This window comes from Nomia melanderi, chromosome 10 (assembly GCF_051020985.1).
Source record: "Nomia melanderi isolate GNS246 chromosome 10, iyNomMela1, whole genome shotgun sequence".
Taxonomy (NCBI): domain Eukaryota; kingdom Metazoa; phylum Arthropoda; class Insecta; order Hymenoptera; family Halictidae; genus Nomia; species Nomia melanderi.
In genome coordinates, this window is record NC_135008.1 from 2,082,588 (window position 1) to 2,096,528 (window position 13,941).

The window sequence follows — 13,941 nt, forward strand, 5'->3', positions numbered from 1 at the left end:
TACATGTGTGCGCCATTTGCATAACCTATAATGTGGAAACGAAAATGTTTCACTTAACTGACGTTTAGCATATATTTCGTACAATAATCTATTATATATGTATATATAAATATGGCACCTTTATAATTAATATTTGATTAATATTTAATAAATGTTAAATTTCCAATCAGAATAGTCCAATTAGATACTTATGAGAAACAATTGTTTTTGTTTCAATTTTTAAAAATGCTACAAGAATATTGTATCGTGAAATTAAGTAGTAATAGTGGTTAATAAGTATTTTACAATGATTTTTGACTATTAATTATTTATTTTATACTTTTTAATCAATATACGTATCTTTAGTAGAATTACTTGTACATATTTACATTAATTTTTAAACTAGATGGTAAATAAGTCAGCAAAATGTAATTAATTACTTAAGAATACGAGGAAAAGTGAAATTGTACAAACTGATTTGTGTGAATATAATATGTATTGCAGCTCTGCTTGTATACATAGTATTTACGCAACAGTTAGTGTTTGCGATGGAGCAACGAATTTCTTAGTGGTTTGAGTCGCTCAGTTTTTTTTTTATTTTTTGTATATTTTTACATGTTTTAACTGGATATACATAAAATCAGGAGCATCGCAAAATACAATATTATAATTAAAATAATGAATTCGGTAGTGATGTCAAATCTTCATGGATTGACATTGTTTGTGTGGATCGTATCTATTCTAACCTCATCTATCAGCGATGAACTTGAAACAGATGGTACAACACGATTATTGACAAATAAAAGTTTCAACAATGTATCGCCCGAAAACAACCATCAGGCTTTATCGTCTGATAAGCCTGTTTTCGAACCTAATAACTCAGCTCAAATATACAGAGTAAGAACTCTTTAAGTCTTTCATATGTTCACATTAACAAGTAAACAGAGTTTCTTACATTAATACTTTGTTAATATTAGTTATAAACTATTTTATTTAAATTGTTGTATATCTATTCATATTCGTACCATATGAATATTTTTTTACTTGAACAAAAAGGTATCAGGAAGTATTTTATTGCTTAATGAATAATTGCTACCAATGTATTTAAAATATTTGGTAGAATACTCTATACAGTAATTACAATTAAATATAAAGTTTAAATTTATATAAATGTTATTTCAGAGACATAATGACACCTCTTCATTAATGATGGGAGAAGGTGGTCCAATTTCAGTTGGTTATACAACACAGCTTGCATCTTCAACTGCTTTATATTCAACCAGCAATTTTGACAATCGAAACATAAGAAATAATTTCTCAGCAGAGAAAGATGCTGTCGTAAAAGTTTCAGAAAGAAATATTACTTCTAAGATAGTGCCAAGAAAAGGAGCAACTGAAACATTAAACACAGAAAAAGAAAATATTGCCATTGAGAAATCAATAATTAACAATATAAACTCAACAGTTGAATCTTCTACAGCAACTATTAGCTATAGTAATGACAAACATACAGATAATAATTTGAATCATTCTAAATTAGTTATTTCTGACAAAGAGAAAAATCTTTTAAATATTACTGCAAACAACACATTGCAACCAAATGTAAATACAACATTACAACGAGAAGTAACAGCCAATACAACTATGACAACAACTCTATTTAAGGAACATAAAGCAAAGCCAACTGTAACAGTAGGCGAACGTAATAACGATAAGAGACCACTTATTTCACCAACAAGGCAACGTTTGGGATTGCCAAAAAGAATAGATTATGTTTTCCAAGTTATTATTGCTCTTATAGCTTTGCCAGCATTAGGTGCTATTCTTTTTATAGTGTATAAGCAGGGTAGAGATTGTTGGGATAAAAGACACTATCGCAGAATGGATTTTCTTATTGATGGAATGTATAATGATTAACATTTACAAATGTAATATCTTTCAGGAATTTGGATCATAAGATTACTTCCATTTGTGCAATATATTATATATAGAATATGTTTCCAATGTCCATATGAAATTATACACACAGAAGTGTTTGTAACATCCTGTAATTACAGTTTAATATGTATGTATTGGAGACACTCTATATATAAAATTCTGATATACTATTTTGCCACTATAACTTTGATGAAGCGAACCATCTATATTTAGAATTGCAGATATATATTACGCCGCAGCTTATTCTATATACAATATTATTTTATTGTACTACTGCCTTATGAGATTTATTATTTTATATATTTTATGAACATGTTTGCATACACATTGTTTATATTGAATTTCAAAATTCGTATGCATGTAATTTTAAATGAATGGTATACGCGGAAGACAATATAAAAATAACAACAAATTAGATAAGAAAATTATAAAAACAAAGGTATTCAATAAAGCCTACAAGCATAGAACTTTAAAAAAGTATTGTTTTCAGGGCGAGTAAAGTTATATTTGTTTACATTATGTACATCATTATAACTCTTGAGATTATTTTTCATAAGTATAAAATATAATGGCAAAATAATTTATAGATAATTCGTTTTAGACTAATATAATGTTGAAGATCTTGAAATTTAGAATTTAATAACAGGGTTAATGTTATTGTTGAATTAATATCTTCTTATTTTCCAAGCCTTTCTAAGAAGATTTCTCATAACAGTAATGTTTCTGATTTTTCTCACTAAAATTTTATTATGTTATTCAAGTTTCGTACAATATATTTTGTGTTATTTTACAAATTATAAGCTAATATCTATCCCACCAAAGAAGCGTTTGATTTATGTAACAACAATTTTATAATTGCTTGTAAGGACTGCCTTTTGTCAGTGCATTTCTTTTTTTCTTTTAATTATTATTATTGTTAAGGTAGATTCTCCTACATAATCCATAAGAGTTGCGATATGCATTTTAAACGGAGAGTGAGCAATATTCATAGAAGTCTCATACTGTTGCAAATACAAGGAATAATTTGTGCAATTATACCGTATTATAACATTTTCGCGATTGTTATTTATAAGGAGGAAATTCTGTGCGGAAATTCCTTTTTGTTTACTGTTCGTAAAATTTCTATTTTGTCTAAATGTGATAAAGCAATAACAGCTATTTTTATATATGTATGTAAAAAAAATCATATTGTTATAAAATATAAACACATACAATTAAAATTGTTTAATTTCTTTACGTATACAAAACAAAAATGTCACCACACTCGATTATAAAATTTTATTAATAAACACGTTGTGCGAATATGTACATAAAATCAGCAGTGTTGTAATCTCATATAAATTGCAAACTTCGTATTGTTAATTGAAGAAACGTTGTCGTTTAATACAATAACTAATGAATAGTAGAGCATCGATTTACGTTTATTGTTTAGATGAATCTTTCTCTCTTCATACGAGGAAAAAAAGTGTCGGAGGAAGTTAATTCTACGATTTCGCCAACACACACTTTTCGTACAGACAACATAAAATTTACAAAAATACGATTGTTTGTATCGATGTCTCTAAATTTCACTTAATTTATTTTATAAATTTAAAGCTTCAGAAGTGCATAATCATCGATGACACATTACAATACCATAATCATAATTTCACCTTAGATTAAATTTGTGTTGAGTTATTGCTTTTATTATGGAACTGAATATAAAAATAGTAATTGTCATAAACAGTTTCGTCGCAATATCGTAATTCCAATACAAACATAACTTGTCAAGTAAACGCTTTCAGAATATTGCTATATTATGTGAATATATATATATATATATATATTATACATATATATTTTAATAAGTTAATATCCAGATGAAGTACATGTTACAATTCTAAGTTTCCCAACAGTGTATTTTGTCGTAAAAAAGATATTTCAATAATCTAAATTTCGTTCTTTAAAATTCTTACAGCATTCCATGTATATTTGTATAAAGAGTTAAAGCTTGCTTTAGTCGACCAAGACGTTCGAATCTCCGATCCACTAGAGCATACAGAACTCAAAGAGAACAATCAGTTCTTACAACAGAAGATCAGAGACTTAATTGACGAACCGAATGAACATTTAATTGAGATTGCAGTTATGCATGAAACAGCGGAATCAGCTGAACAAGACAGGGAAAAGATTCAGGCTAACATGCTGAAGATATTAAACGACTGTAAAGAGATTTTAGATGACTGTGATAAAAATCCCGATTCACACATTGAACGTCGTGCAAAAATAGAAGCTTTACTCAAAAATTCAGCAAGCAACAACGAAGCAAACAACATTATGCAAAGGAATCCGAGTAAAATAATCTGGAAACGTATGAAATGCTGCAAACGAAGGTGGCAGAATACATAGAAAAAAATAAAACTACCAACCACATTCCAGAAACTGAAGAGAAAAAGAATTTGAAGTTCAGACAAGAATCAGAGCATTATAAAGAAAAGCGTCAACACAAGGTAAACGAGAGTCGTAGAATTAATTGATGAAAATACATTTCCCGAGTCAGACGACAGTAACATTTACGATGACGTTGAAAGAGATCCAGATTGGACACCACTTTACAATCGAATACAAACATTTCTGAGCACAACGAAACATACATCCTCTGAGCAGTGATCTAGTCCCAAACGATCATCGGACGGAGAAATAAAATGTCGCTGTAAAACAAACTGTCCAACTCGACTTTCATGTTGCAAGAATAAAGAATTGTTAACTGCAGTTGCAACTCAAGAACTTTGTCGAAACAAAGATCCGAAGAATCTGCGGTAAAACTGTGTTCGACTTTAAAAACTCCAAAGGACTGCCAAGTATTTGCGTGAGTCCTCGATAAGAACAGAAAGAGAATGCACATAATACTATTACAACTTTCAAACGATTGCTCTTAGACGTTAGGATACTAATCAATAATACCTTCGATACAATTATACTTAATACGACGCGTCACGTAAGAAAAATCGTAAAATTTAGCGGTCGTGTGCTTAATCAGAAAATTACCATCGCACCATTGTAGTGTTCAGAACGAACCGAAACTGACGGAAATAAATCTAAATACGCAGTGTCTACGTAGGAGAAGCGAAATTGATCGTTGAATCGGGCAACCGCGGGAAAAATATTATCAGCTCGGAATGCAGGTCGCTGATCATATTTCTCTGGTCAGTTATTCTCGATCGGAAACAATGAAAAGGAAATTACTTTAAGTCACGAAGTATCTTCTACTACATCTTCAGAATAACTTTATATGAACTTTCATATTTATCATGACGTTCATCGGAAACCCTTTATTTAGATTTATATTTAACTTCATCTGGGAATGCTTCTCTTGGCGGTACCAAGCTGAGCATCATTACATGACGCTGGTAAGCCCTAGAATTACGGAACTGGGTGTCCGTTCCGTGGATACGATCCAACACCCCCAGGACTCCGAAGCATTGGTTGAATCTGAAACAATATAAAAATCATTGCTATCCAGTTTAAGTCGTACTCTGAAATTTACACTGTGTATTTTATGTACAAATCGTGTCATCGGAACTCTAGTCTAATGGTGTAAACGTTTTCTTCGACTCGATTCCACTACATCTAGTTGACAGTGTTTTACGTTTACTAAGATTCTAGTGGGCAGCGCATTTTCTATGAGAAACAAAGAACAAAAGAATTCTCCTTGTCGATTTTAAACTAAACATCATCGAGAAGCCCATTGTTTTCTCACTGCAAGGATTCTTCCACGTTCATCACTATATTGACTCCGCGAATGCAGAGTAAGTAACGCGACAATCGATACGCGATACCCAGTGATACGAAAGTTACAATCATTTCTGCCCCGACGTTCGCTAGTATAAATTATACTTACTTTAAGTGATGGAAATCATGAGCTTCTGGGGATGGGAAGAATGGTAAATGGTAACCGGAGTGAGCATTCAATGTAGAGAGAATAGCAAGCGAGAACCAAAGCCAAGCGGTAGCCACGTGAGAACCTACGATGAATACTCCCAAAAACGGTGGCAACAGATTCGAGCCAATGTGTTCTAAGGGGTGGCAATATAACGACGTTACAGCTATTGGGGCCGTCCATTCGTGGTGTTGTTTGTGTATGTACTTATACAAATAGCGGCTATGGAGGAATCTGAAATACAATTGCATTACATTACTGTTTTACTTCTACCTAATAACTCGTACAATATTAAACATGAATATCACTCAATTCTTTTGAACTCAAAATTGAATATCATTCTATTAACAATTATACTATGTGGCAAGTGTAGGCATACGCCTAGAATTTTTCCCTGTTTTTCAATTATTACCGATAAAATAGTGCAGATCATAGTTAAGGAAGAAATCATAGGGCAAGGGGTCAATTATATAATCAATATGATGTACAGCGTGTTTTACAATCAGCGAAACGCTCTGCACGATTATAGTACCGCAAAGACACTACAGGAAAGAATACTGTTTCTGTTCATTTAAAAAAAACAGGTAGAGGTAGGAGAAACACTGAAATACCTGTGCGAGTAATAAAATCCAATTTCCTCGCATAATATGTGAATTGCGATTTCAACGAGTACCCAGTGGAAGGTCGGCAACTCGCGCACAGGGGGGTAGCCGCGCCATTCCATAAATTGATAACTGACGTACGCCAGAGGAACTCCGACAATGATCTGATTGAACACTACTTGAGCGATCACTTTGCACAATTCCTTTCTGTTGACGGGTTCGTTCGTTCCAGGTTGTATTTTGTATCTTCGCAGCGCGACTGGCCGGTTAGTCAGGTCCAACAGCGTATAGATACCGCCGAAGAACCAATAAACGAAAAACGTCAGCCCCAACGACCCTGAAATAGTGGAAATATTTATTTCTTGTGCAGTGACCAAAAAAATCAGTTATTCGGTGAACATTTAACGTTATTTGCAGGCAATTGAAAAGATTGTATAAAACAGTCTACAAAAAGTGAATTAAAATTATCTTTTATACAAATCTTTATGTCCATACCTCAGGATAATTACTAATTTTACACGAGACTTTGAGATAAATTTTAATGCAGCCTACGTTTTGAGTAGGTACTACCTGTGTCTGACTATTGCCCACCATTTCTACTTATACTAAACAATAGAAGCGTTAACACGTTGAGTAATGTAGCATCAACTCGTGTAATTGAATTACGTTATTATTGCAGGTTTATCTCGTCGAACGTCACTGCATTACGTGGTACTACTCACGATACAGAAAAGTTTTCAAATAATCATTTAATCGAATGAATTATAGTAATTCGATTCGGTTGAGGTCACCGGTGACCCCCGTGGTACGCAACGTGTTAAGTGTTATTGCTTTCGACAGCAGCGTAATTTCTAATTTAAATCGTTCGCCGCGCGGTAATCGCGACAGCCGCGATCGTGTTAACATTCCCCGGGATTTCTTTATCGTGTACCATGCACCCAGAGTGTCACAGGATCGTCGCCCAGTTTGTTTAGGATTTTGTCCCATTGCGCCTGCCAGAAATCACCGGATGCTCCCCAGAACCGCTGCAAATGCCTGGCGGAGAAAATGAACTTGTGTTTGCGATTAGATTGACAAGAAACGAAGAGACGCGCGATATATTCGGGCACACCGGACGATTCTTCGTTCGATCAGCATACGAGAACGGAAAAACGATCGTTGTACATCCGATCCGATGAAATTTACCATGTTAGTGAGTTGCAGAAAGCGGCGAATCCGATCACCACGGTTCCGATTACGAAGAGCACGCTCCTCAAACTTGACAGAAGCGTCGGAGGAGTTTGATTCTTACAGCCGTCGCCGCTCACAGGCGTCACTGGGGACAAAACAACGTGAGAGTCTCTGAATCCGTACGACTGTAAAGAATTTGAGAATTAAATACACTCGTCGACTGTAATTTCTCGATTCAACCATTAAATTACCAACGAATAGACTAAAGATTTTCAATTGGTGAGATAATACTCAAACATTTTCTGACGAGACACAGATGACATTGTTTGAAATTAATTTGATAATTCACAGATACATTAAGCAAAGCTATTTTATTCGAATAGTCCACGTAGCAATACGAAGTTTAATTTAAAATACTAAATATTCAACTTCATAGTGCGAAGAGTTATAACTGTACATTTACAATCGCATCTACTGACGATATAGGAACAAACGAATACAGTATAAGTATAACAAATTCAGTATATTCGTGAAACTCCATTGATTCTATCAAAAAATAATTTCAACCCTTTAAGGACGAATATCATATTTGGAATACTACGTTGTAAACAAACGATTTAATTAGTAACAGCAAAAGACCAGCGTATAGTTTCTTTTCCTCTATTATGTAAGCATTCGATAGACGATTTTTCGTCCGTAAAGGGTTAATCGGTCGCTCAACTAAATTCCCATCTTATTTAGCGCGTAGTCGCCATTCTAAACGTTCCCCATCCCGCTGTCGATCATCTCGTTCAGTAAGTGTTGCATAACTTGAAAATCCTCGTGTTTGAACACTCGCCTCTCGACTAATTAATTGGATGATAGCGGTTACCATTCTCGTTTTTTGTTCTCGGAGCCGCGGGCGTGCTCGCGTCGACAACTTACCGCTACAGCGCTTCGAGCTTCGATTTCTAGAATTTTGAATAATCATCGCCGTGTCATCGCGTCGGCATGGAAAAACATCGAGAAGAAAAAAGAGGAGCGAACCATCGACTAGCAATAACAGAAGTTATATTCGTTCCCGCTGACGCATATTAGCGAGTCCAGGCGCAAGAAGTTTCGCGGTTGCTGAACAAATGAAGGCAGCAAAGTGGAATAAAGAAACAAACCGTTTGCACAACAGGACGTTGCACAAGACAACCCGGATTCGATCGACAATGCGCTGCACGGCCGCTCGACCTTTCAGCCCTTTCAGACAGGTGATTACGCGCAATTACCGCTCTCAGAGTGGCCGAATTGCAGAGGTGTACTGTAAAACTGCTGCACAAGCGAGAGCAGTTACTGGATCTAACTCGAGTTTACATTGTGGTCGACGAGAACGACAGATCATCGATTGTTATTCTCGATGCTTGATGTAAATCATCTGGGGAACTTGTTGCGTTCGTTGAATATCGCGGAAACGGGGTACGGTTAACGGTACGTTTCATTCGCTTTAATCTTACCGATCGGTTGATTATACTCTCGTAGCTGTATTACAGGGCGCAATATTGTTTAATTAACTCGAATAAATTAATTATGCCGCGAGCGTACATTATTGGTTTCGGCTGGCAATCAGCGTGCACGATTCGGCCGATAGTTTCTCGCGGCTATTCTCTCTCGCTCGCTCCAATTGTACCAGGAAAACGTGACGTTTCCTGACTGACACTTGTTAGTGGAGGATACGTATATCGAATCGAGTTTGCACGGGCTGATTAGTTCGTCGATTTCTAGCAATTGATTGAAAATTGACTCGAGTAGTGGCAATGAAAGTATCGTTGACTAGAATTACTTGTATATCAGACGATCAGTTTTATTGTATCGATACATTGTGACAGTGGAGATCATTTATGTAAATATGCAACGTATAAGGGATCAATTAAATCCATGTGAAAGATTCATCTCATCGCTTGATTTAGTTTATACAGATTTCGCTGTTTTTGAGTAATAACGCGAAAATTCAGATGAATTAGAGAATTCAACAACCTTTTACTAATTTAATCGGATAATCGCGCTGTGGTAAAGTTAATCGAAATGAAATGCTTAGGTGAAAGTTCATCGTTCGCAATTACCATTTCGTCGGTCGTTCTTGGAAAGCATCCGCCGAACGCTCGCGTCAATGTTTAATCCGCGATAGTAGAGAAGATAATTTCAAAACAGAGGTTACAGATCTAAGCAAAATTTATCTCCGTTGACGTACCTCCAACATAAACAAGCGATACGTTTGACTGACCTAAGTAACTCTGACAGTGCCGTTATTGTTCTGTCCAATGGCCTTTCCATTTCCTCGGTCAATTCATTAAAAAAATCTCCGATACTATACACCGTGTATTGCAACTTTGATACTGTACATCTCAATAAATGAAATCCTAAGAAGGTTTCCATTAACGAAGCACTTACGTCACTGGCAAAACATTTTACGCGAACATCTTCGCGCTCCGATACGGTTAAAGTGTTCCGCAATGAAACACGCGATGTATACACCTCCGCTGAGGAAATATTCTGCTCACAATATGAAACATAATCCCGTAACAAAGGAAAATTATTCTTCTTCGGTCAAACGTGCCATTTCAAATACAATCATTCACAAACGTATCGCTCGTATTAATTTACCAAAGAAATCACAAACTAAACAACAATTATACATCGAATTTTCTAACTGTGGAATTTCACTTAAGAAATCTCACATTGTACGCGTAACGAAATCAAACGACTGACCAGAAGACTGAAGTAAAACGAAGTAACACGTTTATCTGAAGAAATAAAGGTACTTATTGTATTATGACTACTTCTGTCTCAACTAAAGATCGCACTCAATCGTCTGAGTTAGTATTTAATATTGTAATATATTTAATTATATTTAACACTATAATACTATATATTCTTTTATTATATGGAATAGTGCAATATTTTATTTCATTTCTGAAAACAAAGGTAGTCCATGCAACAAGTAAGTACCGAGACGAATAATTGACCGTTGAAAGGATTAGTGCCATTCTGAATTTAAGCTGACGCGTATACTCGTCGAACGCAGTTAACTGGTTAAAACGGTCCGGCCGATCGGGGCCGCGCGTTCAACTTTCGCGGACCGTTTCCAGGTTCGGCGGACCGTTCCCGGCAGTCATTCTCGAAACGTACCTTTCCTTCGCCATACCGTTTCGAACAACGTCATTACAAGAGACTGGTCGCAGCGGGTCGTGTAGGAACGTGCGTTTCGAGATTCACGCTGGTTCGGCTACGAACAGCATCGCACCGTTAAGTGTCACCTACTGACCGTAGCCGTCGTGTTTCATTGCCGACTACGCTTCAGATAATAATCGCCCCTCCACTATCCTCCTTTGTGTTCGTAACACTTACTTTTTCTGTTGGTTTATGCAAATATTAGAGCGTCAGAAAATTTCTGACTGTGTACAAACGAGAAACGGGAATACGATGTTCAGGGAATCCCCCTACCATCGGCCGAATCGCGTGCGGTGAGTACCACTTGGAATAATCTTGGTGTTTGCAAAATTCTCCTTAATGAATTCACTCTGTTAATGCATTTCGCGCGTTCCATAAAATAGAAATAAATGGAACGTGCATGGAATGGCACGGTTATCAGAGGAGCACAGCTAATTGAGTCGCTCCGAAGCCAATGTTAACCCTCTATGGGCCGAATTTTCCAATAGTTTCCATAATTTCATCAAACGAACATATTTCGTGACTTTCAAGTTACAATGACGATAAACTTTCACGCCAGGGCATGTCAAAGTTGCAGTTAACACGTGAAGCGCCATGTCAGTCATTGGTGACGGACACTTCTGAATGACTAAAAAACAATCGTAACGTACAAGACAACCGATGCGAAATGAAAATGTTTAGTAAGGCAACTAAGTTGATAATAGTGTAACGCAAACGTTGCAACGCCAAACAATTCATAATTATTCCTACTTTTCTCTGCTACAAAAGACAAACTCCATGGGAAAACGCTTAAGATTTTCGTGGCGCTTAACGTGTTAACCGATTACCTCATTTCATTTACCACTTTGAGTGCAGAATTAAATAACTCGAGAAGATGCCAATATACTGATATGTGACTTCAAAGTTACATGGGCCCACAGAGGGTTGAGTCCAGAGAAGAAAAATTGGGAGAATTAATGGTTCGGCTTCTGGAATGATTATAGAATATAATCAGGAGATATAGAAAGGACTCGCTGACCTAAAAAAAGGAACAAACGAGTATAATCCTTGAATAACCGAAAAGATTCGTTTCATTAGAATTTAGAATCAGAAAATTCAAAAGATGGAGTTAACCGCATTGGCTTCTGAGCGACTCGATTGTATATTTGCAACGCATTTGTCGGCTTTGTTGTAATGTTTTGTAATCCTTTTTCTTCGGTTGTTGTTTCTCGTGTTCACGTGTTTGCCGATAAACATTGAATTTCTGGTACGGTTAGTCGGAATGGATCCCTGTGTTATTTTACGCACGGAACTGAAAAAGATTATTAACGTGTTAATAGGCAGTTAAAAAATACAAACGCACTGGTTCGGTATGATTAATTCGATCTTATAATTAAATTCGTCGCTGAAAAGAATAAGTGAAGGTGAGATTAATATGGGTGGACAATATTTTAATTCTCCACTTAATTAATAAAATGAAATTCGATCTGAAAATAACCGCAGGGTTTCCTGAAAATCCAACGAAATCCGATCAAATTTTACGGCGATTTGTCAGCACTTTAAATGCGTTATCAAGAAACTGAAATGCAAATTTCACCGAGTTCCCGCGCTTTAAATATAACTGACTAATACGTCTGCCTAATGTTTGCTGTTTCTACTTAAGCGAAGTGGGATACTACTTGGGTAACACGATACGCTATTTTCAATCAATTTTTCAACTTTGCTCGTGGGAACGTGATTAGTCGATTGCATATAAATACGCAATAAACAATTTGTAGATATAAACCCATTGATTTCCTTTGAAAACGAAATTATTAAAAATGTCCACGTACGGATATGAGGTATCTGTAAAAATGACTCTTCGAATTTCTTAAAATAAATTTTAAAAAATAAATACACCACAGGCAACTTTGATTCTGCCATTGATACAATTCGACAGTGACCATTAATCTCGGTGCGTATTATCGTTTGAATCGCATAAAAGCTCAGACGCTGTCACAACTTACCATCACAGTCATGCACAGGCCGATACATGGCGTCACGTTAATGTCTCAATGAAAACAGCAATTTTATTGATTAACTTTACATCGTTCATTTTTTTCCTTCTCCCTTTCTTCCTCTTTTTTTGTCACGATAGTCAACATTCAACAGAATCCAAACAAAAGTTTCGTTTCTACGGATGCAACGATATTCAAGCAATGACAATGAACAACTCAATGCGCCCGGAGCAAAAAAGAAAAAAAACAGCGAATAGTTCGACTCGATCAATTAACAGACGTTTATTTACAGTTTCGCTGGCCACTTTCTTCCCTCCAAAAGTGAATGCCCAATAGGCAAGCGTCTGTCAATAGGTTCCGACGCCAGGATCCCATCCCGTGAGAAGGAAACAATAAAAGAATGCACAACGGGGGAAACGAGTGCAATCAACTCTCTCCCGATGAATCGTGCAGAAAACGAAAACACACGGTTCAACGAATTCCGTGGCTGCTCCTCGGGAGCAACTGTCAAAAGTGGCCGTCTTGGTTTCGTTCGTGTCGCCCGAGCGTGATTTCAATCGTGGGTGAACAGGGGGGAACCCGAAATGTCCTTTCCTACCTTTGTACTGGCTCTGCACGTCCATCATGATTGACGATGGCAACGTTTACGAGAAAATCACGTAAATTCTTGTATCTGGAGCCAATGGATCGCATTTGCCACAGCACACACAATAGTCGATAAACGCAGACCGTTGATACTGGCAAGTGCGCCGTAGCGCCAAACCCGTACTTCGCAGCTCCACTATACATATATATGTATCCATGTTTTCATATGTGCTGTACGTACACAAGATTGTTTATACCGCCCGTTCGTTTCATTCAGCTTTTTCTCTAATAAGGCCAATATGATTTTTTCACGTTTCGAATACATATGAAACGAGCTTTACCTTTCTACGAATAAAATGTTATCTTTTCTTAATACGAAATGGTGAATTAGCGTGAGCGACTTCGTGAGACTCTTCGATGCGAAGTCTTTGTGTTAAATTTTTTAAAAATAATTCTCAAATGTTTTCCTTGGATATATTGTTTAGAATAATTGTTTATGGAAATGACATATTCTATGGTGTGTTGTATATGAATTCGGTGCTTGTAATCTGTTTATTAGGTTAGGATTATATGTAAT

General features: G+C 36.1%; 2 protein-coding genes across 3 annotated transcripts; one reads left to right on the forward strand and one right to left on the reverse strand.

The window, feature by feature from the left end:
- The first annotated feature begins 353 nt into the window (after positions 1 to 353).
- Positions 354 to 3,565, forward strand: LOC116434348 (uncharacterized). Its single transcript, XM_031993013.2, has 2 exons — positions 354 to 876; positions 1,162 to 3,565. The coding sequence occupies exons 1-2, from the start codon at positions 658 to 660 to the stop codon at positions 1,894 to 1,896; spliced, it is 954 nt and encodes a 317-aa protein (XP_031848873.1). The 5' UTR covers positions 354 to 657; the 3' UTR covers positions 1,897 to 3,565.
- LOC116434328 (fatty acid hydroxylase domain-containing protein 2) lies at positions 3,181 to 13,554 on the reverse strand. Of its 2 annotated transcripts, none has more exons than XM_031993007.2 (6): positions 13,378 to 13,554; positions 7,624 to 7,753; positions 7,370 to 7,473; positions 6,448 to 6,775; positions 5,798 to 6,070; positions 3,181 to 5,388 (listed from the first exon to the last, which is right to left on the reverse strand). In XM_031993007.2, the coding sequence occupies exons 1-6, from the start codon at positions 13,403 to 13,405 to the stop codon at positions 5,229 to 5,231; spliced, it is 1,023 nt and encodes a 340-aa protein (XP_031848867.1). In that variant the 5' UTR covers positions 13,406 to 13,554; the 3' UTR covers positions 3,181 to 5,228. The 2 variants fall into 2 exon arrangements, with proteins under 2 accessions (XP_031848867.1, XP_031848865.1); XM_031993005.2 differs by lacking the exon at positions 13,378 to 13,554 and adding an exon at positions 10,762 to 10,910.
- Positions 13,555 to 13,941: the final 387 nt, after the last annotated feature.

Bases quoted from the DNA above. Each gene is read 5' to 3' on its own strand.
- LOC116434328 (XM_031993005.2), bottom strand. From the start codon at position 10,795: ATGACGTTGTTCGAAACGGTATGGCGAAGGAAAG. The intron at 7,754-10,761 runs GTACGTTTCGAG...TTTTGTCCCCAG, and splicing joins AACGGTATGGCGAAGGAAAG to TGACGCCTGTGAGCGGCGAC. The intron at 5,389-5,797 runs GTAAGTATAATT...ATATTGTTTCAG, and splicing joins CATGATTTCCATCACTTAAA to ATTCAACCAATGCTTCGGAG.
- LOC116434348 (XM_031993013.2), top strand. From the start codon at position 658: ATGAATTCGGTAGTGATGTCAAATCTTCATGGATTGACATTGTTTGTG. The intron at 877-1,161 runs GTAAGAACTCTT...ATGTTATTTCAG, and splicing joins ACTCAGCTCAAATATACAGA to AGACATAATGACACCTCTTC.